This window comes from Lissotriton helveticus, chromosome 1_1 (assembly GCF_964261635.1).
Source record: "Lissotriton helveticus chromosome 1_1, aLisHel1.1, whole genome shotgun sequence".
Taxonomy (NCBI): Eukaryota; Metazoa; Chordata; class Amphibia; order Caudata; family Salamandridae; genus Lissotriton; species Lissotriton helveticus.
The window spans coordinates 528,809,944-528,836,567 of NC_136057.1; the positions used below are offsets into that span (position 1 = coordinate 528,809,944).

At 43.7% G+C, this 26,624-nt stretch overlaps 1 protein-coding gene across 2 annotated transcripts in view; it reads right to left on the bottom strand.

Annotated features, from left to right (window-relative positions):
• CWF19L1 (CWF19 like cell cycle control factor 1) overlaps positions 1–20,314 on the bottom strand; it is a 162,828-nt gene extending 142,514 nt beyond the window's left edge. Inside the window, exon 1 of one of the 2 annotated variants that reach the window (XM_078673992.1) lies at positions 19,969–20,314. In XM_078673992.1, coding sequence (XP_078530118.1) covers positions 19,969–19,991 — 23 coding nt within the window. In that variant the 5' untranslated portion in view covers positions 19,992–20,314. The remainder of the gene's footprint in view (positions 1–19,968) is intronic. The other variant, XM_078673993.1, reaches the window with a different exon arrangement.
• Between the last annotated feature and the right edge of the window lie 6,310 nt (positions 20,315–26,624).

Below are 26,624 nucleotides of genomic sequence, written 5' to 3' on the forward strand. Positions count from 1 at the left end.
TTCACACCTGCAAGATCATAATTAAGATAATACAGTAAAAGGACTCTGTACTGTTATCTTTTTCAATGATTCCAATTTTACATTTCACATTACGAAATAGTACCACAGAGAGGAACGTTACTTAAAAAAAAAAAAGAAAAGACAGTCTGGTGCTAAACAGGTGGACATATCATTTCATCTATTAACGTAAGAAACAGCTAAATTAGTGCTATGTGTAAGAATAAAAGTTAGTGGAATGCAGCGCCTCTCTTTAAGTTCGCACAGGACATAGCTGTTAATGGTCTGTGAAACAGGCACTTGTACCTACAGTCAAAATAAACACGGACAAAGCTTATAGTTTTGACTGTGTGGTGAAACGACTTTCTCTCACACAAGTTACATTATTAATGGAGCACTGGAAGATTAATCCTTACACAGTACAGGTTTCCCCTCTACGCAAAACCGAATGTTTTGCATCACAAAGAACCCATACAGAAGAAGCAGCAGTCTCTCACTCTTCTATACAGAACAGCAGCACGTGATGTACTGCAAAGCAGGAGTTTCACATTCATTCATATATATTCTCTCTAACTATCGAAGTCTACAGTATTTTCTTAAAAGGAAAGTACGACTGAACAGGTGCAAGATTACTATACGAGTAAGGCCAATATAGTAGTACAGGGACAGACAATTCGTCACGAGAGAGGGCAGAAGACACAGAGGACTAGTGCAATATTAGAGATCTAGAGGGCAAAGTTGAGAAAAGGAAGCAAAAAAGAGAAATGAGGCGGAAGCATGGTACAGCGGTATCTAGGTGAGACAACACCCTTGTTGTTGGTGGCTGCATACGTAGGTAGTAGGGCTGTAGAGAGTGGAAAGACGTTATGTTGCACCGTTAAGTTAATGTATTTTCGTAAGGTGCTAATGTACATCATTGGGCCACTTCAAAGCACTGCTGGTGAGCTGAGAGTAAATAGTTCACGACTTGTAAATGGAGGAAGGCTACAAAATAACAGAGTGGCAATCAAAAGGGACAAAATAACAGACTGGCAATCAAAAGGGAGAGTAAAGATTTTAGACAAACAAGTACATAAACAAATTGTCAGACTTGCACAGAAAAGGCAGGGTGGGCTTGTGGCATTTAGAAGTACAGTGAAAAGGAGTGAAACTGCTCAAAATGCAAACTGCAACTGTCGACTCACAGATGTGTGGTTTCATTTGAAAGATAATGCAGGAAAAGGTCAGTGCCGATATTGAACTGGAAGATCAATTCAAATCAAACATTGGCATTTTTTGTATTTACATATTTATGTCTACCTGGATCTACTATAACTTTACACACAGTAAGCACCGACATTGCTCCCTGTGAGGAATAGCAGTGAGATAATTAACAGTGGAGAAGTCAGTGAAGCAGCTTGAAAAGGTATCAAGTTTGGTTGTATGACGATCCATCGTCCCCAACGTCATCGCGGCAATTACATCGCAAAGGAAGTTACATCGGCCATTTTCTCATCGGACGTAATTGCAACGCAAATGCGGCCATGTAATAGGATCGCGTGTCACATCGGCGTCTTTACATCGCGCGACATTTCGCTTGATTTTCTCCATTCTTTATTTTACTTAACAATGCTGTTACTTACTTTTTGGCGCCTGATCAAACGTGCTGGCTGTGGAATACAAGGTGACATGGTTCCCTTTCTGAGGCAGGTATTAATTATCCAGTCGGCTGCAGCCAAACCAACTGTTGGAAAAAGGCATTCGAGTCGGTGGGGCCTTGGCGCTCAAAGAAGAAAAGTCTCGCTGGCGCATTAGCGCGTTTCAATAAAAAGGTGCAAACTGTGTATCGGGACCCCGGTGTTCACAGACTGTGCAGCACATATGTTTCTGCGTCTGTGTGCGCAGCTTTCACAGTTCCTCGGTGTTTGTGCTAATATTATGTGTATTTGTATCTTGCATGCATCACACCTAAGGTTCATGACAAATTAGATGGGCTTAGCATAGCTAACTAAATAAGTAACACAAGACATGTGAAAACAAAAATCAATGGCATCAACTACATCTTAACGGACACCAAAGAATAAAACAAAATTTAACAGGCATTCTGCCCACCTTTTAAAGAAAGATGTTATCTTGCAAATGAATGCCTGGTGAAAAAACACGTCAATTTGTTATGGGATCGTGCAGAATTGCAAGTTTTAAAAAAGTTGTGCCCACACGTTATTTAAATGATAAATTAATGCAATTTGCCGTGCAGTGAACGGTGCAAATCGGATATTGTGAAATTCCGATAGTTATAGGTTTGCCACAACGTGCAATAAATATCCTTATTCAGGCGGCCACATTTAGAAGGGTTTGGTGGAAGGTGAGAACACAAATACAATGTGAAGAGTCGCACACAACACCCAACAAAAGGCAGACTAGACACAGACCTGCCTCGGCCAAATTAAAAATTGATTGGCAGACAAGGAGAAACATTTGGGCTGTGGTTTTTGGTTGTCAATGTAACGATGGAAAATCAAGTAACTTGATCATGTCATTTGAAAATGCAGTATGATATACTTTCACGAAGTGATTGACATTATTGGTAAGATGCACGTAGGAATCGTGACAAGGCAGGGCACCGAGGAAAAGTGAACACTTGGATGAAAGGTAACACCAGAGTGGCGAAAATACACAGAGACCTAGTTCGTAATCAAACGCAGTGTCATCTTACTGATTTTTCGGGCCCCTGACAAGACATTTTTTCGAGGCTCCTTGTTCGAAACTATTTTGAATTGCCGATTGTCTAATAATCCAAGCCTGCATGATGCCAAACATTGTAATGTATTTAAACCTGCACACAAAATAACTGAAGTGTGTCTTGTCAGAGGCACATGCATCCATCCATTCATCCATCCAGACAGCCATCCATTCATCCATCCGCCATCCATTCATCCATCCATCCGCCATCCATCCATTCATTCATCCATCCATCCACCCACCCACCGAGCATACACATATCACCCATACACCCATCCATCCGTCCATCCATCCATCCAGCCAGCCATCCATTCATCCATCCGCCATCCATTCATCCATCCCCCAGCACCCATACATGCATCCATCCACCCCCACCCAGCATCCATCCCCATCCATCCCCCAGCACCCATACATGCATCTATCCACGCCCCCACCCAGCATCCATCCGCCATCCATCCACCCACCCACCCACCCACCCCCCATACATGCACCCATACATGCACCCATGCATCCATCCACCCATACACCCATCCCCCATACATGCATCCATCCAGCACTCATACATACCCACCCATGCACCCATCCATCCAGACAGCCATCCATTCATCCATCCGCCATCAATTCAGCCATCCATCCACTCACCCAGTCACCACACACACACACACACACCCATCCAGCCACCCAGCACTCATACATGCGTCACTCATGCATTCATCCATCTATATTAAATAATAACAACATAGCTGCTGGTTTGCAGTCTGCATTTTTTAATGGCTTGTGACAGACTGACGTATTTTTAATGGTTTTTTAATGGCATGTGACAGTCTGCATTTCGATTTTTGAATGTTGTTACGATCATTTTGCTGCATTTTTACTAGGAAAACCCCGTTTTGAATGGTGTTACGATCATTTTCACAAGCCTCTTTTATCAGAATCAGCGAAGCTTTGCCGAAGCCCTGTACATATGTGACCAAGAGGAGCTTACGCTAATTGCACGTGGGTGCCATCTTCCTTGTAAATGGTGCAATGATATGTACAGGCCGTCCGTTTTAATAAAGAGTTTGATTTGCATGCTTATTTTAGTAAAAGCCTAGGACTGGGCATCTTCTGAAATGATGTAGAAAATCCCGTTTAACATCGCTAATTGCACGTGGGTGCCATCTTCCTTGTAAATGGTGCAATGATATGTACAGGCAGTCCGTTTTAATAAAGCGTTTGATTTGCATGCTTATTTAAGTCAAAGCATAGCGTTGTAATATGCCAAGGTGAGAACACAAATACAATGTGAAGAGTCGCACACAACACCCAACAAAAGGCAGACTAGATACAGACCTGCCGCAGCCAAATAAAAAATTGATTGGCAGACAAGGAGAAACATTTGGGCAGTGGTTTTTGATTGTCAATGTAACGATGGAAAAGCAGGTAACTTGATCATTTCATTTGAAAATGCAGTATGAAATACTTTCAGGAAGTGATTGACATTATTGGTAAGATGCACGTAGGAATAGTGACAAGGCAGGGCACCGAGGAAAAGTGAACACTTGGATGAAAGGTAACACCAGAGTGGCGAAAATGCACAGAGACCTAGTTGGTAATCATACGCAGTGTCATCTTACTGATTTTTCGGGCCCCTGACAAAACATATTTTTTCGAGGCTCCTTGTTCGGAACTATTTAGAATTGCCTATTGTCTAATAATCCAAGCCTGCATGATGCCAAACATTGTAATGTATTTAAACCTGCACACAAAATAACTGAAGGCACATGCATCCATTCCGTTTTAATAAAGCGTTTGATTTGCATGCTTTTTTTAGTCAAAGCCTAGCGTTGTAATATGCCATTAACATCGCATGCGTTGCAATTGCATGCGATGTTAATGACATCGCGCCGTCGTAGCATGCGTACTAAAAGCATGCGATGTGAACGACGATGGGATGTCAAAGTCGCACCGCGATGTTTTGACCCCGATGCGATGGGTGTTTCCCATCAAGTTTGAATACCCTTCTACACCTCCGACCCCCAGAGGACAGCAAATCAATCTGAACATTAGCACACAACACAAAAAAAGTGAAAAGGACTTTGATGTGAGACACAAAAATACTTGATATATTATTAGTCTTACATTCCACGTACAGAGAGGCAACGAAATTGTGACACTGCTATACTATACATAGGGATATAGTCATCACATGGAAATGGGGGACAGGAGAATGTGGTAGAGTTAAATAAAAGAAGTGGCATGGGAAGGCAAATTAAGTAGTCCATCAAGCAATTCAAGGCAAATTATGCAGCACATTCTACCACATTAAACTCTTGCTAATATAACATTTTATCTTACGCTGTTATTGATGCAAAATTGATCTCAATGTTAGAGAAAAAAAACCTTTTTCTTAAGGAAGACAATGATTAAACAAATTCAAAGAACTTATTCATAATATCATTAACTTAGTGAATCATTCTGACTCACATGGAAGCACAGGATCTCCATTTTCTTAACATGGTCATTTCTATCTCCCAGACAAACCAGACTTCAAAAACATTTATGTTGATTCAGTGGAAAAGAATGTACGTGTACACACACTTATTAAGAGGGTTACCGCTTGTATTATATTTGTGCCAGTTAGGCTTTAAAACTGGTCATTTGGAGCTCAGATTTTTTTTTTCTGTGCTCAGAAGATATCACCACTATAAGATCCCTCTCCCTCTCCCCCCCTCCACTTTATTTTTAATTATATACCTATTTCACTTAAAAAGATTGTTAAGTCAAGACAACAGACCTAAAAAGATGCAAAACGAGTACACATCTAGGTTTTTGCTACTGAAAGCAATACTGCCTTTTTCTGTTTTACTATGGAAGGTACAAAGACCATTGCTAAGAATTGGCACACACCTGCCTACATGTAAAATAAAAATCTTAAATGGTTACTGAATAAACTTTTTATGGCATAAGGTAAGCTTTATTTCATAAGAAACGTTTTCTATAACATTGGGACCCTTTTTGTACCAAGGTGAGAAAAACGTTCAAACTACATATAAAAAATGCCATTCATATAATTTGCTTTTCTTGATGCATGTTAGTTAAACATCACCATGTTTAACTAACATGCAGCAAGAAAAGCAAATTATGTGAATAAACTGAACATTCGCAGCCTCTTAATTTCCGTGGTGCAGGTTAAATACTACACTGACCTACAGCACCAAAGTGTGGGAATTTTGTGGGTAATGGCAGATAATAAGCTTTGTTTGTCACCGTGAAAAACACAAAATGCCCATTTGGCAGTAAATAGTACTCAGAGACGTAAACTGGGGAACATGTGTAAGCATCAAAGGGCGTTTGTTTTGAATGCGCCTATCAGATAATACAGAATCTTTTACACAATAGCCCGACGCAGTCATAACACTTTAACACAGCACCTTTAGAAAAGGGTTGTATTTTACAAAAGGCAAGGACTCTCTCTCTTTTGAATAAGGCGTGGGGTTTATTTTACACTATGCTCTCTAAAGCTTTCCCAGATGTCAAATGCAAAAGATTCAAATATACAAAGAGATATAGTTGTTTATACGCAAGCAATAATAACCTAAATATATGAGTAATACTGATTAATAAACAAGCAGCAAATATGAGATAAGACTCAAGCAAATATACTGGACGTCCTTCAAGAGATCAGAAAGCTATATATACACATCAAATGAGTACTTTGGAGGTGCACCTTGACTCACTCACACAACACAAAGAAAACACACTCACTCACACATCAAATGATCACAGCCACTGGCTCACATCACAATGGCAATAATCAAAACTCAATACATCACCTGGTGCAAGAACACCGCATCTCAGACTGGGGAAGTAAACAGCCGTGATTGAGAGCATCGGCAACCAGGGTCCAAACTCCGAGCTAGACGCGTCCGTCCTCGGATTCCAAACTCCCGGTTTCCAAGTTCACAACCCTCAGCTTTAAACACACTAGAAGATTCGAGAGAGACCTCCTCCTGGGCCAGAGGAATCTTACCAGGACTGGCCAAGTTCCAAGCAAGCATTCTCATGGTAGGAAGGAGCTCTCGCGTTCCCTTCTCCAAATCGCACCTCACCAAAACAGAAAAACCTTGAACGTGAATAACCCAAGCAACTTGCAAGCGCTGCTGTACACGCAGAAAAGCTGAAGCAAGGCAAAGCCAGGGAAAAAGGATGACATGAGGCCATGTCAAAGCCAATAGTAAGCACTTTATAATTCTCAATGTACAACACTATGCACAACTGTTTATAGATTCACATACTAAATCTCTCTATGTTCTATAGCATCACAAACTTTACCTCTCAATGCACAACACCAACGCACATATGTGCATCACTGCCCACAAGACTGCACTTCAAAACCAAAGAGTACATTCCACAAGTCTCTCTCCCTCTCATGCTTTCAAATGCACATCCCACACGCTCTGCTCTTGGCAAGGTTTTCTAGACAGCTCCCACAGAAAGACAGCAAGATTACAATAACGAAACTTTTAAGAGAAGCAGGCATATGCAGGACATCGTATATCCAGGCTATGATGAAAGAACACATTAAAGTCAATTAAAATAATGGTAGTTAAAGGTCATCACAGAGTCTCAAACCACAGGAGTGCCTCTAGCACTACAGCATTATGATCGACACATTTAGGGTAACAGTTGCATGCCTGGCGGGCGAGGGGACTCTAAAACATGCTGTGGATTACACGATCTACAAAGAAACTAAAGAAATCCTAGAGTTAAGCATAGCCAGCACTTATTCTGCCTGTGTGAAGAGGTACAGTGCCCTGAACACCGGATACGCTAGTAGCGCCAACATACTTAGCTAAAAAGTATTAAATCCCCACTGCAGTGATTGTTCATTTTACTTAAGGTAATTATTTAGGAGCCCTTTTGAACATGTCATACATAACAAGTGGCTTGTGAATAGGTTGAGCTCTTGCTTAAAATGTAGAACTGGATGAAGTACTGATTCCTGTTTGGAATGCTAATACATGAATCTTAAGCAAACGAATGATGGACGGAATGCTGAATAAATCATACATTCACCCCCATTCAAGAGATCTGGGTTAAATCCATTGTTCTTTTGCTCACCATGCCACCCCAGTTTAAATGTCCAGTATTTGTAAAATGCACAGCTACCTCCGGAGAGGTGTCCTGGCGCTGGGGTCAGTCAGGAAGATTAAGCAAGCTATTGCCCAGAGTCACATGGTGCTAGGTTGATCTGCCGCCGGCACCTGGGTTCGAACCATGAGCCCCAGGATCCAGAGGAAGTCCCCCTGGCTGCTGCGCCACAACTCTTGCACAGTTTAGACCCAGCCATATGCAAATCAGTCTTGACCCTGTGCCTCATAGGAACAGTCCAGACCGAACTGCCAAGCCAGGTCCTCTCTGGACCAGAAACAAGCATCGTGGGACCGGTTTCTGGATACTACCCTTCATCAGCCAGGCTAGCTTGCATCCAGTGGCACAGTGAGTATGGGACCTACGTCTGGGCATACCATCCTACTTAGGGTGAAAAGTGCTACGCAAACAAATGATGGACGGAATGCTCAATAAACCATACATTCACCCCCAGACAAGAGATCTGGGTCAACACCATTGTTCTTTTGCTCACCATGCCACCCCAGTTTAGACCCAGCCATATGTAAATCAGTTTTGACCCTGTGCCTCATGGGAACAGTCCAGACCGAACTGCCAAGACAGGTCCCCTTACTTTTAGTAAGGGGGGTTCAAAAAGCTCACCACTTGTGGCCTAAAGCTTGCGGTTATGCGCACAGTTACGCGTTCAGCGCCATCTGGCTTTCCTCTCTCATCATGGCTCATTAAGTGCATCACTCGCGGGCACCCTTACAGCGCGCGCACATCGCCGACTCAGACTCCTCCTCCTTCACTCCCTCTCTTCGGCAGCAGTGGCCTCCTCCACCCAGCTGCTTTTCAAACGCACAGCCTGGCGTCCTGGTCCCTACCTTCCTCCAGCTGCTGCTGCCTGGTTTTGATAATACCAGCTTTCCTACTGAGTAATCAGTAAATAAGTGTGAGTTTTCTTTTGATTTCTTGGGCTACAGACATGGGTGACGTACGGGGAGAGTGGGGCAGCTTTGCCAGCGCACACTGGCTGACCTCGATGCGCTGCTCTCTGTAGAGAAGTCAAAAAGTTGTATGGAAGCTTGGCCTGTCTCCCGTCGCATACCAAGCTCCCCAATCTGCTCTAATTACTGGCCGCTTCTCACCTTCCACAGCTCCAGATAAAGCACCTCTATGCAGGGGCCTTTCAGGCACCGTAGGCATACAAAGGAGCACAGCGTGCACCACGCAAAAGTTTGTTTATTTGTATGCTCATGTAAATGGTGGCTGAGTAATAGGCGCTTCCTGAGTTTTGTTTTTTTAATGCCTGGGCAGAAGGTATGGGAGGAGTGCAGGGTACTGCTCCCCCAGCCCTCCGAATCCCAGCTACCCCCTTACTTCACACAATTCAGCAGCACAGCACTCCTCTGCAGAAACACTCTAGTCTATTTTAGTAGGAGGTAAATACCCGAGACGCGCTTGCAAAAAGAAAAAGGAAGTTGACAAAATGCAGCTTTTGCCCCCCTCCCACCTTCTCCCCTCCTCCATGTGCGGTCTCATTCGCGTGCATTTAACCTCTCCCTTAGCCACAGTTATTGTCTAACGCAGTAAACCCTGTGTTCACCATTTCCTTGGCTGGTGTAGTACTACACCGGTAGGCATTTACTTGTAAGTGTTCCACCTTGTAAATAAAGAAACACAGCATTTAAGTATTCTTTAGTAAAATTCGTCCACACCTGCTGCTGGATGAACTTAAACACAGGGTTGGTTCAATACTGTTCTCAGTAAGCGCTGCTGCTCGGCCACCCAGGTTGTTCCCGGGCTAAGTCTCTGACGCCGCCCCGCTCTACTGCTTAGCATAGCTGAAGATCCAACTCTCCCACTGTACCAGGGTCCCACCTACAACCATGTGCTGTCATTTCAGCATCACTAGACTGCATTATTGTATCATCTGCCTGCACCTTAATGCTCATGGGTTGTGCGGCATCCATAGTGTTTTAAAACAAGATGTGCAAAGAATAGGTCTCGTATTTACGCGAGTTGGAGCTATTGACATTGCAAATGACAATGCCTTTTATTTTTGTTTAACATAGATAAAAGGCATTGTGGTTTACAATGCCTATAACTTAAACTTGCATAAATGCGAGACCTATTGCATTGCAAATGCTTGTTAGTAGATGCAATCCAAATGAGGACTTGCTACAGACCTGCTTGAATAATATATTGATTGGTGGTTTCCCTGAATGATTGGTAGTGGGCGTCTGACTTGCTAGAAAGAGACCCACAGGGGACTCTGCAAGTATCTGTTCAAAGCACAGTACTTAAGGAGTCTGGTCAGAGCTTTTGCCGAGTTTCCTTCTACTGACAAGGATCAATTACAGCCCTTTTGGAAACATTAGAGTTCTATTCCAGGTTCGTTCCTGAATGGGAAGAGAAAAAACACACAATTGACAGTCTCTTTAAATAAAATGATAGATTTGCACAGTGTGAGGAGATGGACAGTGGATTCAAAGCTGTGAGGATGGAGGTAGCCAATGACATTCCCCTCAAACCATTTGAAATGTGATCCACGTAGAATTATCACTGATGCCCGCCAGTATGAATTAGGTGCTGTTTTACTTCAATCCCATGATAGCACGGATGTAGCAGTTGTCTTTGTGTTGCATAACTTGCAAGGAGCTGATGTCACTTATTTGGTAATTGAGAGCAAGGAATTGGCCTGCTGGTGGTCCGTGGGTCACTTTATAAGTGATTTGTGGGGTGTGCCATTCACAAATCATGTGGCTCACAAACCATTGGTTGACCTATTTACCACAATGGGGGCAGGAAATGCCACTCCTAAGATAGCGTTGTGGCAGTACAGTCTACAGAAATTTCAGTATCACGTTGAGTACATTCTGGATTAAAGAAAATGTTTGCAGTTTGGTCAACGTGTCTGCCTTTAACTGCACTGGGCGTTGGTCAGGATGAAGAGGAATGTAGTAAGATTTGGTTGGTTTCCACAACCATGAATGGCCATATCACAGAGGATGAGAGGAAAACCACTTTGACGGACAACAGAGTTATAAAAGGAGTAATAAAGTTTGTTAACTAAGGCAGGGCATTGTCCAAGCGACCCAATAGGGGTTGGAGATCCTTCATATAGGCATTGAATTAAACAGTTGTGGTGGACTACTCAGACGTGCTGATTTGTAGGTGGTTCCGGTTGGTATTTGAAGTAAATCTTTGGCTCATGAAGGACATGTGGAAATGATAACAGTGAAAAGAAGAATCAGAGACAAGTTCTGGTGGTAGGGTTTGGGCAAGGATGTTGAACATTTGATAAGGGAATGTGTTGCTTGTCCCATTAATGAAAAGCCACTAGTAAATATTCTAAGCTCCGTGAAGGTGGTTCCGGTTCTGAATTAACTGTGGGAGACTGAATAACGCCATTAAAACACCTTACTTGAACTTCCAAACTGGACTTTTCAGAACAGTCAAACTAATTTGAAAACAAGTGGTTTCTAAACAGTTTCTGCATGAAATAGAAATCAAAAACATATTTCCAAAAATATAGACTACAGTTTCTGAAAATCTTGTCTCACTACAAAAACTAACCCATGTCTTACTCTCAAATCCATGCAATATCTTTAGCTACTTTAGCACTTGGATCATTTATAATAACTAACTCCAGTCCTGGCTTTAGGCTCAAGTCAAAACTTTTGTAGCACAATAGTCATATGTTGTTGATATGTTGGCTATTTACATATATGTTTTCATATACCATAATTTAAAATATACCAGAATCTGTATTGTAATGGGAATGCTTGGTCATTTGTTTACTAATCTCCTTTTCACTTTCCCCCCTCCTGCTTACCCGCAGGTAGCCTTCAGGAGAGGTACAAACGCAGGAGTGCTTGTGCTTTTTTTGTTTATCACCCACATGGTTAGCACTGTGTTTAATAATCGTTGCCTACAGGATGAAACAACTGCTGGCACTACTTTCTCAATTCAATTGGCAAAACTTGGAATTTATTACCTGCAAAGGTTAGAGCCAGCGATACTCACTTACAATTAATTCAGGAGGAGGTTTAAAACTCTCCTCTCTAACTCATCAGTACCATCAAACCCAATACCCCCATCCACCCTACCCTGACAAACCTGGAAGGGACCCAGTCCCCCTCCCCTGACTACCCAGGCTACAACTCTTGGACATCCACCATCATTAATTATAATCTCACTACCCCTTTCATCACACTCCGCCGCCAAACACCTCTACAGTGGCTTCAGTGGCTTCAACCGATACCACCAGGGCCAGCAAACACACAGTAAATAAACACTGCAAGGCTAATCGTGAGATAGGCAGTTTGGACTCAAATGACAGTTTTTCCATTTCAGACCCCACTACAGGCACCCTCCCCCTCGACTTCAGGAGAACAGACTCTACCCTTGCAAACTATCCTCAACTCCACCACTGTCCCTACTCCCCCTGCCCAAACCATGTCCATACCCAACGTCAGCGATAATCCCTGGGACAATGACCTCCCTCAAACCACTGCACACTCTTCCCCCACCGACCCTCTGCCACATGCCCAATCCGCCTCCACCTTTAAACACTCTGCCAAATCCCCTGGACACAGACTTCCTCCTTACCATTGCTCACTCCCCTCCCTTGGACCAAAGACGACCAACCCCTCCTCCTAACCTCTGGTCCAGAAGCAACAGCGACCCGACTTCTCATGTCCAATCTACCCATACTCCTAATCCCAATGATGCCACTCCATGGCACCACTTGGCACCCCATGGCCCACCAACACTATGAGAAAGCAGGCACATTGACCTAGGCCAACTCTCCGCCCCATCTCAGAACGAGAAGCAGATGATTTCAACGACTCTTACCTCGAAATTAGCCAGAACTCGGCCCCATTGGCAATCCCAGATTTAGTGAGCACTAATAAAATCCCTAGACCGGTCCTCTCGCCCAGCCCCCCTGCTCAATACACTGCTAAACATACAGTACACACCAACACTGAGGCGCCCCGCCTTCTATCGTGCATGCTCCTCGACTGTAGATCAGCAGTACAATAGGCCACAGATATTGCCGAAGTTATACTCGCGGAAGAAACAGAGACCGCATTCCTTACAGAATCTTGGCACAATGACCACTCTACCCCCATCCTAGACCTTCTCACCCCTCCAGGCTACAACATCATCAGACATGACAGACCAATCAAAACTGGTGGCAGCCTAGCTATCATTCATAAAGAAGGAATACAGCTTAGCAGATTAAAACTAGGCCTGGGATGCAGATTCCGTTCCGCTCACGGAATTTGAGTAATTTCGCGTTCCGCTTAGAACGCAGAATTGCCAGAAATTCTGTGTTGCGATTCTTCGCTGAATTTTTTGCTTGTTCACACTTTCAAAGTGCCTGTTTGCGTGATATTTCTCCTCGAGCACGCAAACAGCGTTCGCGAACAGGAAAACAGCATCGCCAACAGACAGGACAAGCAATTCCGCGTGTTCGCTGAACTTTTGCGTGTTCGCAGAGATTTTTTACCGTTTCGCTGAGCTTTGCGTAGCGCAACTATGCAAATTCCGCCCACCCCTAATTAAAACCCACAGAATACCTGACTCTTGAGTACCAAGGTGTTGAACTTGCAGTCAAAGGCACCACGTCCATCAAATTTCACACCATCTACCATCCTCCTGGTGAACGTACCCTCTTCGCTGAATAACTAACCAACCTAATAACTTGTTTCTCCCTAACAAACATGGAAGACGTATTCCTGGGTGACTTCAATATCCACTAGAACAACCCAGAAGACACTACAACCCAGTGTGCAAGAATTCCTAGGCAGTCAAAGGCTTTCAAATAAAATAAACAAGTGAGCGACCCAAGACAAGGACAATTGAATAGCTGAAAAAGCTGATCTAAAATCATCAAATTTTAATAAAAATGAACATATAATTAATACAAAAACAAGACACCTGCGGTGAATCAATAATAATTGAAACTAAATAACACAATAATAAAAATTACAAACAAATGATACATTTAAAAACATGGTACAGTATAAAATTATGACAGGAACACCAATCATGGGGGTGTCCGACAGAGTTAACAATGCAATACTCCATCCTCCTGGTGAACGTACCCTCTTCGCTGAATAACTAACCAACCTAATAACTCGTTTCTCCCTAACAAACATGGAAGACGTATTCCTGGGTGACTTCAATATCCACTAGAACAACCCAGAAGACACTACAACCCAGAACATCTCTAACCTGCTTGAAATTACCAACCTCAAACAACTCTGCAATGAACCAACACACATCAAAGGAGCAACTCTGGATATGATCATGACCAAAACAAGCTGGTCTCTTTGAAATCGATGTCTCCCATTGAGTGGTCACATCAATGTTTAATATTGACTCACATGTCAGAAACCATCCTATGCGACCTGACAAACCTAAGCACTGGACCAGAAACATCAAAGGAGTCCCCCTAACCGAACTGGAATCCAGGATTCATGCCCATCTACTACCCCAGCCCTCCAATATGACAGCTGATGACCTCACAGCCCACTTTAATTCCACAATGACAGAGGTATTAGATCAAGTAGCTTCACTCAAACATATAAGATCTATCAAATCTAAATCTTGGTTCAACGTGGATCTTAATAACGAAAGACGACAACTCAGACAATCAAAAAGGACTTGGAGACTAAACCCTTCCACTCTTAACCTAGCGCAACTTAGATCAACCCGGTTGGCATATAAAAAACACATTTTTAAGAGATAAGGCCACTATCTTCCTCAGCCAACTAGACCAGGCGAAGAACAGACCTAGAGAACTTTTCAACATTGTCAAAAGTCGAACAAACGACACAACCCCACAAGAAATAAAAGCCACCATAGATAGATGCAAAAAAAAAAAAATTGCCAGCTTCTTCACAGATAGTCTAAAAAATTGAGCAATCCTTCATCCAAACGTCAAATCCCCCCTCCCTCACAACATGCCCTACTTTAGCCACAGTTGACCAAGCAGAGCAAAACCATACCACAGACAACCAGGTCTGCTTCCAACTGAAAAGTGACGCTAATTGGTCAAACTTTGAACTCATGTCGGAAATTGAAGTCTTCAATATAATTGCAAGCTTAAAGCCTACTTCCCACACTAGGGATCCCCTCCCATCCACAATAGCAAAAAAACTCAACCACATTATTACTCCTTTCTGGTCAAAAGTCATCAACTCCTCTCTCACTTCAGGTCATGTCCCAGACTCCCTTCAGCTAGGACAAATCACACCTATACTCAAGAAACCACAGGCCGACCCAAACGAGCTCAACAATCTCAGACCTATCTCCAACCTTCTCTTCCTAGCTAAAACATTGGAGAAGTGCTTTCTCCAACAACTAAAACATATGGATGACTTCAACCTCCTCAACACCTTTCAGTCGGGTTTCAGGAAAGGTTGTAGCACCGAAACAGCGATGCTCAATATTGCAGACGATATCCACAGAGCCTTAGATGAAGGTGAAGCCTGCCTCCTCATCCTTATCCTCAACCATAGAGCTTTACTTGAGACTTTACTTGAGACTCTAAAGAGGCGCTCTGGCATTAATGGCACAGTACTAGAATGGTTCAATTCCTTCTTCAGCACCATTCTCAACAGATTAAAATCAACCCCTGCCTCTCTGTACCAACAAAAGTCAAACTTGAGTCCGCAAGGATTGATCCTCTCACCTTCCCTCTTCAAGGAACATGTCGCAATTATTCTGAAACAAGCAGGGGTTCAATACCACCTATATGCAGATGACACATAAGTATACTACAAAATCAAAATCACCCAGTGACATCCGACACCTCAATGTCACACTAACCAAGACCCAAACCTGGTTTAATGCAAACCACTTAAAACTGAACCCGGACAAAACGGAATTTATACCATACTCTCCAAAAAGTAACTACTGACCAATTCAAGACTGGCTCAAGTAGCTTGATGCTCTAAACTGCTCACTCGTCCTATCCGACTCAGTAAATTCACTTGGCATTACCCTGGATAAGAACTTGTCAATGAAGGACCACATCAAGAACTCTGCAAAAAGTGTACTTTACTCTTCAAAACGCCTCACGAAAATTAAACCTTTCATCCCTCAAGATGATCTCAGGACAGTCGTACAATCCCTAGTCCTTTCTAAACTGGACTATTGAAATGCCATCCTACCAGGGTCACCAAAAGCTCACCTAGCCCCACTAAGGTCAGTCCTTAACATGGCAGCTCGACTCCTAACTGGTGTATAAAGATTTGAACACATCTCACCAACCCTCAACTGGCTTCCCATAGAGAGTAGATGTATTTACAAACTGGCCTGCATCACATACAAGGCCCTTCATGCCCAATCCTCCCACTACATAAACAACAAACTAGCAAAAGCAGAAAATTCCAGAACTCTGAGAAGCACCAACTCACTTCTTCTCTTCCCTCCGAAACTGAAAACGACCCAGTGCTAGTCCTTCTCTGGTAACGTACCCAGGACGTGGAACGCACTCCCTATCGACCTCGGATACAACCCCTCCTTCTCTTGCTTCAAAAAGGACGTGAAAATACTTCTCCTCAACCAACACTTTACCGACCAAGTCAACCAACCTAGATATCAATAACCTAATTGACTCTCCCCTCACTCTGACCTTCAAGGATGGTGATTATCTGACGGTGTAAACCACCTGCGTCTTTCTCCCCTCACTGGATACCTAAGTATTTTGCCTTTGCTTTTATCTTTAAGCATCCTCATGTCCTGCGATGTTCTGCAATGTTTCTTTTCCTTTGTGTATCAAAAGCGCTCCGATACCCACTAGCGTTATATAAAACGTTATAAATAAATAAAAATAAATAAGACCTGGTTATTAAACAAGCATTAAAAATGCAATAGGTCTCGCAATAACGCGAGTCTGAACTATTAGCATTGTAAATGATTATGCCCTTTATTTTTGCGTTCTGGTTTTTGGAACATAAATAAAAGGCTTTGCCATTTACAAGGCCTATAGCTTAAATTTGCGTTAAAACGAGACCTATTGCATTGCAATGGTGGTGGTGCTGCTGAGTTTTCTCTGAATCTGCACCCACAATCTGCACCCGTGTGTGAGTGGCGTTGCGCGTGTCAGTGGCGTTGCGCGTGTCAGTGGCGTTGCGCGTGTCAGTGGCGTGTTGCGTGGCTGAGTGGCGTTGCGCGTGGCTGAGTGGCGTTGCGCGTGGCTGAGTGGCGTTGCGCGTGGCGTTGCGCGTGGCTGAGTGGCGTTGCGCGTGGCTGAGTGGCGTTGCGCGTGGCTGAGTGGCGTTGCGCGTGGCTGAGTGGCGTGGCTGAGTGGCTGAGTGGCGTGGCTGAGTGGCTGAGTTGCGTGGCTGAGTGGCGTTGCGTGGCTGAGTGGCGTTGCGTGGCTGAGTGGCGTTGCGTGGCTGAGTGGCGTTGCGTGGCTGAGTGGCGTTGCGTGGCTGAGTGGCGTTGCGTGGCTGAGTGGCGTTGCGTGGATGAGTATGAGTGGGGTTGCGTGGATGAGTATGAGTGGGGTTGCGTGGATGAGTATGAGTGGGGTTGCGTGGATGAGTATGAGTGGGGTTGCGTGGATGAGTGGCGTTGCGTGTGTGAGTGGTGTTGCTTGGGTGAGTGGCGTTGCGTGGGTGAGTGGCGTTGCGTGGGTGAGTATGAGTGGGGTTGCGTGGATGAGTATGAGTGGGGTTGCGTGGATGAGTATGAGTGGGGTTGCGTGGATGAGTATGAGTGGGGTTGCGTGGATGAGTATGAGTGGGGTTGCGTGGATGAGTGGCGTTGCGTGTGTGAGTGGTGTTGCTTGGGTGAGTGGCGTTGCGTGGGTGAGTGTGGTGTTGCGTGGATGATAGTGGGCTTGCGTGGGTGTGAGTGGCGTTGTGTGTCTAAGTGTTGCTGTGTGGGTGAAAGTGGCACAGAGCCTTTGATGTGACATTTCAGGTGCAGAGCATGAGATTGATGCAAGGAGCAGGCATGGGAAACAAAACCTTCCTGATGTGAGAGACGATAACGGGTGCATATGCATAGGAGGAGAATACAGGTATATGGCATGTGAAGATATCAGGTGGAAAGATTGGGTAGGGAAGATAATAGGTTCAGGGCTTGCAAGGCATGAGTAGAGTAAAGCATGACAAAATGGTGCAAGGCATGAAAAGAAACTAATGCCAGGTGTGGAAATTGAGGAGTAAAAATAACGATACGGCATGAGATGTCCAGCAAGAGAATATAAAATGTGTGCCAAATTCAGGTGGCATGGGTAGGTAATCTAGTTCAAGCAACTGTGATATAAGTGACATCACAGGCTTTGGTGTGCAAGGCTAGCGAAGGGCCGTCACTGATGTAAGGCTTAGGAAGAGAACATAAAACGTCGAAAACAAGGACAGCGAACAAGATAGCTGTCTGACCGTAGCTGATCCGAAAGTTGCCTTGTTTGCTATGATTACAAGTGCAAAGAATGTCCCGAGAAGGTAGGGAGTGCAAGGCATGATACAGGAAATTATGTGTGCCTTAAACCATGGTAATGTAAGCAAACTGATACAAGTTGATCGGCCGGGAAGCGGCCAGGAAACACAAGTACGGCCGGCCACATAATTAGGGGAGGAGAAGCCGCACAGCACACGCTGGGAGAAGCCCTTTCATGTGCTGTGCGGCCGCGATGCGCGCTCTGTGCTGGGGGAGGGCCATTAGGAACAGATGGCCATGAAAGTGTATGGGCCAAATGCGCGTGCCTGTACGTGCACTCGAAGAAAACGCCACGGAAAAAAGCGGTGGTTTGACTATCCGATGGAGCACTTGAATTCTCCCCCATTTCCCATTGCTTCGCAATGGAAAAGGACGAGACCTAAAAAGTGATCCATCAAATCCATACGATCTTATTATTATTATTTTTTTTTTAAGTGACTGCCATCACAAATTCTGGCCTCACTGCTTACAGACCAATGTCACTGAAGTGCACTTTAAGATCACTGAATCAGCTAAAATCCTTTACAAAGCACACCCTTACGAATAGGGGGTCCGGGTGGGGAGAACCAGATGCCCCTACAAACAGGTCAGCCATGTGTCTGTTTTAAACAAATACATCACAGAACGATCAATGGAAGGCACAGAGAAGGTTCAAATCTTACCTGACATACCTAAAGGACCAGCTATCAGGACCTACCACACAACCCCACGTTAGAAATGACCAAGAATTAAGTTAAAAAGAACGTAAATAATCTATACCTATGCAACCTAACAATGCCTTATCACCTCTAACCGTGGGTTCCGGAGCTGTGTGTTTCCCAGCGTATAGCGGTTCGACGCATAATCAAGTATAGTACTCGTTACATAAATGCAATTACAGTGGTCCCCTTGGCAGGGCAAATATAAGAGACGTATTAGGATTGTAATTCAGAGAGAATCGCAAAAGTATAGCACAAAAGATGGACAGTTTGTATCAGAACCACTAACCCCAAATCTCTCGTTTTCACGACTCTTAGTCTTCCGCGGATTGTGGCTAATGCAGAGAAGGAAGAAGTCCCACGGATATTAGAAAGCATCATTGAAACTGAGAAATGTCATACATTATAAAATACTTTTTTCGAAGGGCCGGGGCTTTATTAAACCGTAAGTTAGCAGCTAAACGTGGCAATAAAAGCACACTCTCTTAAAAGCACAGCTAGCCTTTGTAGAGTATTTGAGTAAAAATCAAGCTCGCCTTAGCATTAAAATGATTACGTGGAACATGTTGCAATTACACATCGCATCAAACTATTGCAGGTCATCCAATTTGCTAGGATACTTTTTTTCCTTATTAAGACTGGCCCAATTATTAAAGCGAAAGGGACAGGCGTAACAAAGGGTAAATACATCATTCATCAACGACACGTGCAGTCACACGTGCCCGCTACAACCAACATTAATTTGACAAATCAACTCCACGTTTCCGTTTCTGTTCAAGGTGTATAGAAGACAAACACTGCGCACAGTTTAAAAACACGCAAGTAAAAACCAAATATGGATTTTGTTGTGACTTGATTTACACCGGCGGAGCCACGGTGTAAATCAAGTCACAACAGATTACCAATAGTTCTTACAATTCCGACTCTCCAGCACGCCCTAAAAACAATTAAACGTCCGCAAAGTAAAACATGTAATGGTACTACTCACAATCTAAGCGACGGTTCAGCCATGAAAAACACACCCAGGCAAATAAAAGTGAAAGTTTTCGCACTATAAAAGCATTTAGAGAGCAGGAAGAGTGGCCATTGCACTTCCGGAGTCTAAGTGCATCAATTGAAGACGTCCGCTTTTGCTAGATTGGAGGCATGCGGCTAGCAGCCGAGAAAAGTTAGAGCACAGGACACCTCGACTGTTGCAAATTACAGAACTACTGAAATCCTTGATGTTTCGCTTAATAATATCATTTAACAGGCAGAATAGTTCATTCTGAGTCACTCGATTTATCGAGCGGAACCTTTAAAGTGTTTCTTGTCGGAAGTTACAAAGAGCACACTCAGCCTGGGAAAGAAGCTCAAAACAAGCTCGAATCCTGGCAAAGAAGAACCAAAACAAGCACTATTCCACACAACGACAACAGGAGTTACACAAAAAGATACTGACACATCTAATATTTTGCGCGACCTAAAAAAAAGTAAAAATGTTTCTTTTTTTTTTTTTTCTTTTTTTTCAAGGAACAAAGACAAACTCAGTTTAATCCATATTCCATAATTTCTGAGTATAGGTTCTCATCCAAAGTCACTCCTGATAGCAAAATATTTTGAGCATTACATTTTATATATACAACAATGACTGTATCACTGGGTAAAACAAGGAGCGGTCTTTGTATAGAGCACTTCAGCTGATTAAAGTGTTTTAAGATATTTAAAGGCAATTGAAGCAGTCTGTATTTACGTTCTTATTTGTCCAATTGTTCAATATATTGTGGCAAACAATTGATATACAGTTAATTAAAGAAAAATTTACAAAACCACAAAAAAAGTTTAGGAAGCAAGAGATATGTAAATTACGTAAGATTCGGAGGATGTGGCCTTAGGGCCAAACCATGAGTCTTAGCGTTGGCTCAACATCCTGTTATTATGAGCAAATCACCTAATCTCCATGTGCCACTGCCTAACAAAAAACAAAAAAAAATGTGTACGACCGACCTTATGTAAGTGGTGCTCTTGCAAAGCGGTCGAGTCCAATACCTTCAGGTGAAGTTCACGCTATATAAAACTGCAAAAAAAAAGTCAGTCGTTGGTGCCCTAGAGATTGTACTCGTTGGGTAACCACATCCCTCTAGGTCGGGTTGCCACCTTTCCAAGCAAAAAATACCAACCATCTGCTCACGTTTTAACATTTTGCAAAGGTCTGCACAATGATTATTTAGTAGAACTTTATAAAAAATTGTCTGTATTTATTTTTAGCATGGCATTTTTGTCTTTGTTTATTTCAATTATTAGTCAGGGATCATTAGAGCAGCTGTAGACACATTTTAAAGTGTTTTCTATGTAAAAAAAAAGTTTGTTAAAGTTTTTCTTAGTGTAATCACCGACTTTGGGTACTTTTTCTCATTTCTGTACCAGCTTAGACAATAAAATGCCAGTCATTCCAGTATTAAACCCGCCAGGTGCATACATGCCAGACCTGATCCAGGCAGGAGACTACCGATTTCAAGACTAGTCTTCTGGCTCCCAATTCCGGCATGTAGAAACCTGACCTAAAGTTCCGTAAAACTGCCAAAAATAAAATGTTGTTACCTGTCAAATCTCCCCCTTCAAGAATTACATCGGACATCAAAGGGTTAACTGTTAGGCCTGGCATCCTTGGCATGGTTTTCCCTGACCTTTTTGCATTCTCACCTCCTGTTTTGCTGACTTCATTTTTGCTGGCTTTAGGACTCTGGACGCTTTACCACTGCTAACCAGTGGTAAAGTGCATATGCTCTGTACATAAAACATGGTAACGTTGGCTTATCCACAATTGGCATATTTCATTTACTTATAAGTCCCTAGTAAAGTGCACTACAGGGCTGGCTTTAGGGCGGTGCGATCGGTGTGGCCATACCAGGTGTTGACCTAGAAGGGGGGGCAGGGAGGGGGGGGGGTCACTGACCTCAGGGGGGGGGCTGTGTTTAGCAGTAACATACAATTTAAAAGCACCGGCTGCAGAATTCCTTGTGCGTCCAGCTTTCAGTCAGCATTAATACTGTCATGATAACTCTTATGAGTAATGTTCCTGCTGGACCTGCATAAAGTAGCACAGAGGGTTGATATCAGAATTGCAAAGAACAGATCTGTATTTTATGTGGATAGCTGAGTGGAATAGTTAAAGCCAGCCTTTACCAGCGCTTTAAAACAAATGAAATGTATTTGAGAGAGGGGCTGTAGAGAGATGAGGGGCACTTTTGCCTGGGTGGTAGTGAAGGAATTAAAGGAGGAGGTCATAAGGTGAGGTGGGTGCCAAAAAGGATTGTCTCACCAGGGGCCACCAGTGCTAAAGCCGGCACTGATGTACTACATGTGTCCAGGGCCTGTAAATTAAATGCTACCAGTGGGTCTTTTTAATACATATAATTCACCCCTAAGGTGGGCCCTGGACAGCCCAAGGGCAGGTTGCAGTGCATTTAAAAAGTAGGACATGTACTTTTAAGTTTTACATGTCCTGGTACTTAAAAACTCTTACATGAATTTTTCATTACTGCAAGGCTCATCTCTCCCATAGGTGAACATTGGGATTACTTTATTACATCTTATAAGTGTAATTTCCAATTGGGAAGGGATGGGAACCCCGGGTTTGGTGTCTCTGAAATCACAATTTAAAATCCTAACATATGGTGAAGTCTGATTTTAAATTGTATTTTCTGAAAAAAGACAGTTATAGAAAGTTGGAATTTTCTTACTTTAGTCATTTGGTGCCTTCTACCTGTCTCCGAATACATGTCTGTGTTAGCCGCCAAGCTTCTTGTACCCTGTCTTTGTCCTAGGTCAGAGAACTACCCCTCCCATGATGAATTAGAATAGTGTGTGACTTGTGTGCATTCCCATAATGCACAGGGGTCCTGTCAGCTGACAAGCACAGCTTATTAGCTGTGAGCGCCCGGGCCCTAGTGCTTGGCTTTACTTCCTGTTTGGACCACGCCCTTTTCCTTTAGGAATCCCTCTGACTCTCCCCTCCATGCTAGCAGTGCCCTGGATTTGCTAGTGTAACTACCTTTCTGCGGCGCAAAGATGCGCTGTTGTTTGCTCTTGCTTTGAACCCCCAACAAGCGCGAGGACGCGCAGTTCTGACTGGATCCTTTTTCATTGCCCAAAAGCGGGAGGTGTGGTTTTTCCATTTTTGGTGTTTTTACACACACAAGCGCGAGGACACGCTTTTCGGACTGAAATTCTTTTTTATTGCCCACAAGTGCGAGGACATGCTGTCTTCTGTTTTTGTTTGGGTTCGCCGAATCCTTTTCGCTGAGCTATTCTTTTTTGGTATTTTTAGGCTCCGCGGAAGTCGAGCCACGTGAGTACCACTGACATTTAAACTGCTGTGTCCTAGGTGTGACCTTTAGCCATCGGTCTGCTCCTCTTCCCCACACTCGCGATTGTGCTGGCATCCACCTTGCGGGAGCGAGCAGGGGCTCGCGTGGTAATTAACATTTGTGCCTCGCGCCGCTGCTGGTCACTCCTGCAAGGCGCATGGCAGCACAAGCATGAGTGCTTGTCCTTCATGCTTGTTTTCATTAACTTTCACACAGGCGATTGTTTCTAGCCGGCTCAGGCGTTTGGAAACAGCGGCGTGAGCAGGGGCCATTTGTGTATACTTGTTGTTGCTTGTTATGGCTGAGTTTACCGTAACACAGCCATAAGTTTCAAAGTTCTGCACCATTGAGAAGCTACAGCCATCACGCTAGAACCTCTTTAACCAAATGCCAGCATTTCTAGGGTTGCAGCTGCGGGTACAATAGGATGAATTGCCCATTGATTCACTTTCCCTTCTCCCAAGACTGCAGTAAAAACACACTCAAAAGCTTATATTTTCTCATTCACTTATTTGGCGCCATGTACTATCATTGCAGGTCAGTTTTAAGCGCGCAAATCGTAGTTGAGTATGTACAAGACCCACACCCCTCCTTTCCCTCTCTCCCCACCCAGCACCCATATCTGCAGGGACATGAACACTGTGGGACAGTGTGATAATGACGATCAGTGGGACAGGCAAGATATGCAGAAGGTTAAAGTGGGCGCTAAAACACCCGCTAACGGAACATTAAGGCGCCGCATTTATTCTGTGTTGCAAAGGTAGCCATCACCGTAATCCCTGCTACCGCCCCTGCTTAAAATGGCGGAGGGGCAGTGATTTCTACGGTCAGGACTTCAGGCCCAACTAAGGGCCTTTGTTTAAGCCCCAGGATCGCTGTTCATTTCTACTTTCAACCAAACACCCAACCTGCTCACGGAGATCGAGCTGTCTAATTGACCGAGTGTTGCATATCAGACCTGCTGTTTCACAGACAGTAGGAGACCACCCTTTTGGTGCTTGGCATTGAGGGCACCTAACAGTGCCGTACCAGTGCTGTCACCCAATCATATATCCAAGTTTTCAGTTTGCTTAAGTGTGACATTTCAGAATTTTAAGTGCACTTAAAAGTGATGACTTTGGAGTACATAGTAGGTTCTGGCCCGATGCGCATGCCTGGGAAGTCTTGCTCCAGGAAGTCCATTGGCTTATTACTGAAGTCAGCTTCCTCTAGAGCCGCTCATGCATCCAAGGTCAACCTTACATCTACCAGAGGTTGTCTGACAGCACTTATCCATCCCCACGACGCAGGACAAGAAATACTGGACGTAGGACTGACAAACTTCTGATCGCAGGTCGAAAGCAAGAATCCAATCACGTTCAGTACCCAGCCCTCCTCCCTAATTCCTAATTTTCATCTTGTAGTATTTAATTCACAAGTTTAAAGTTAGCAGTTCGGGAAGTTGGTCCCTTGCGTCCCTGCGGAGCCTGTTCGCACCATTGCCTTCACCTGCGACAGCATCTACCGGGGGTGATAAAGCTGCTCTCCCTCCCACTTCGCGGGAGCCCCAGCGCGCCAGAGACACTTGCCACAATGAGGACTCACTCTCCCAGGAGCCTGTTCGCACCTGAGAGAGCACAAGTTTGAAAAAAATGTATAAGTACGCCATATTTACAAGCACGTAGTTAGTTAACATGTACTTTGCACCAGAGTGTTTATATTTAGAGGTGAAATACACCGAGTGTCTTATATTCAGTGGTGAAATGCATAGAATGTTTAAGTAGAGTAACAATAATCATAACTGTGTGAGACTAATGTAGAAATGTTCGGGATGAATATGAAAACCTCACGTTCTCATGTTAAAGGAATAATGTTAGAGTTGAATGTAACTCTAAAACCCAGTATTTTGTGTAGGCCTCATGGCAATTCACAAGCAAATCTAAACGTGCTGCTAAAATAATGTGAGACAAGGTTGACATGGTTCTTCTAAATGTACTATTGAACTTAGGGTTAAAAGTATATGCTTTATAGATGTGTTATTTTAGAAACGTATGCTAGTTAAGAATGTTTGCTGTTTAAATCAAGTTAACGTTTTAAGAGTGCTGGAACCTGCTGCATGTAAATCAAGTAGGCCAGAACAGATAATGTCATGTAGTTTAAATCGTCATGTGCTCGTTAGAGGAGAGGTCGTGAGGTGTCCAGTATGGAGCTCTGAGAGTGTTTTATGGCCTAAGATATGGTGAAGTCTGGAATTTGAGGCCCACTGCAGGACGAGCTGTATGCAGGTGCGAGGGTCCTAATCAGCTCGAATGAAAGGGACTTTGTTCAGTGGCGCCTTGCGCAGGCCTGTAGGAGTTTCCAGGAATTTCAGGGGGTATCGGCGCACTGAAGAAGCCGCCTGGGAACCAAGGTCAACTTTAACGAGGGTCTTCAAGAGTACCATCATGGAGTTTGCCGCGGAAAGATGTACCACGTGAGGGGCGTCCCAAGGGGCGTTTCTATTGGAAATGTGATTTGGTATTAGGGAAAGAGACCCGGGAGGAGAGCAGAGCAGATGATTTTGGGGAGCCTAAGGAAGCGGATGGGTAGGCAGATAGGCTGATCAGGAGAGACCCATTATCAGAGAAGAGACAAAGAGAAGTGCGTGATCTTCTTAGGAAATCACCACGGCTGACACCTAGAGGGTAAAGATCTTGTTAAGTAGGGATGTCATTTAGTGTAGTGTAGGGACAGACTAACCTTAATTTTTCTTTTCTGTAATGACTTTGAGGTTGCAACTTGTATCCATTTTAGCAACCCTGATGGTTTTCGAACTTGTACTTATTATTTTGTTCTTCAGACTCAGACTATTCAAAAAGTTCATGTTCATAGTGATACCGATCTACCTCTTGAATCTCATTTTGAGAAGTTTGTATCTTCAGTTATCTTTGACTTTATATTAAATCTTTAAAACTTAATTTTGGTCAGTGGTCATTTAGAGTGGTGTAAGTTCTTAAATTGATTTTACTGCGAGATTACCTTTTACTCAAGACAGGTACCAACGATTCAGTCGACAGGAAATGGGATTTGGTAAGATAATTAGTAACCAGTAATCCCGCGTTAGCAGTTGGTAGCAGAGGATGGTTATCTTCTTGAGGAAGGTAATCTAGAGAGGTTAGTTTACCCCAAGGCCCGAGACGCCGAGAGACGAGCAGCGGAAGAATCGTGTGCCGAAAGGTGCAGACGGTGCGAGAAAAGCAGCAGTATCGGAGAGTGAGTATAAAAAGGGTCATGCGTGAACAGATTGCGGTGTTTTGTGTTGTATTTGTATTGTAAT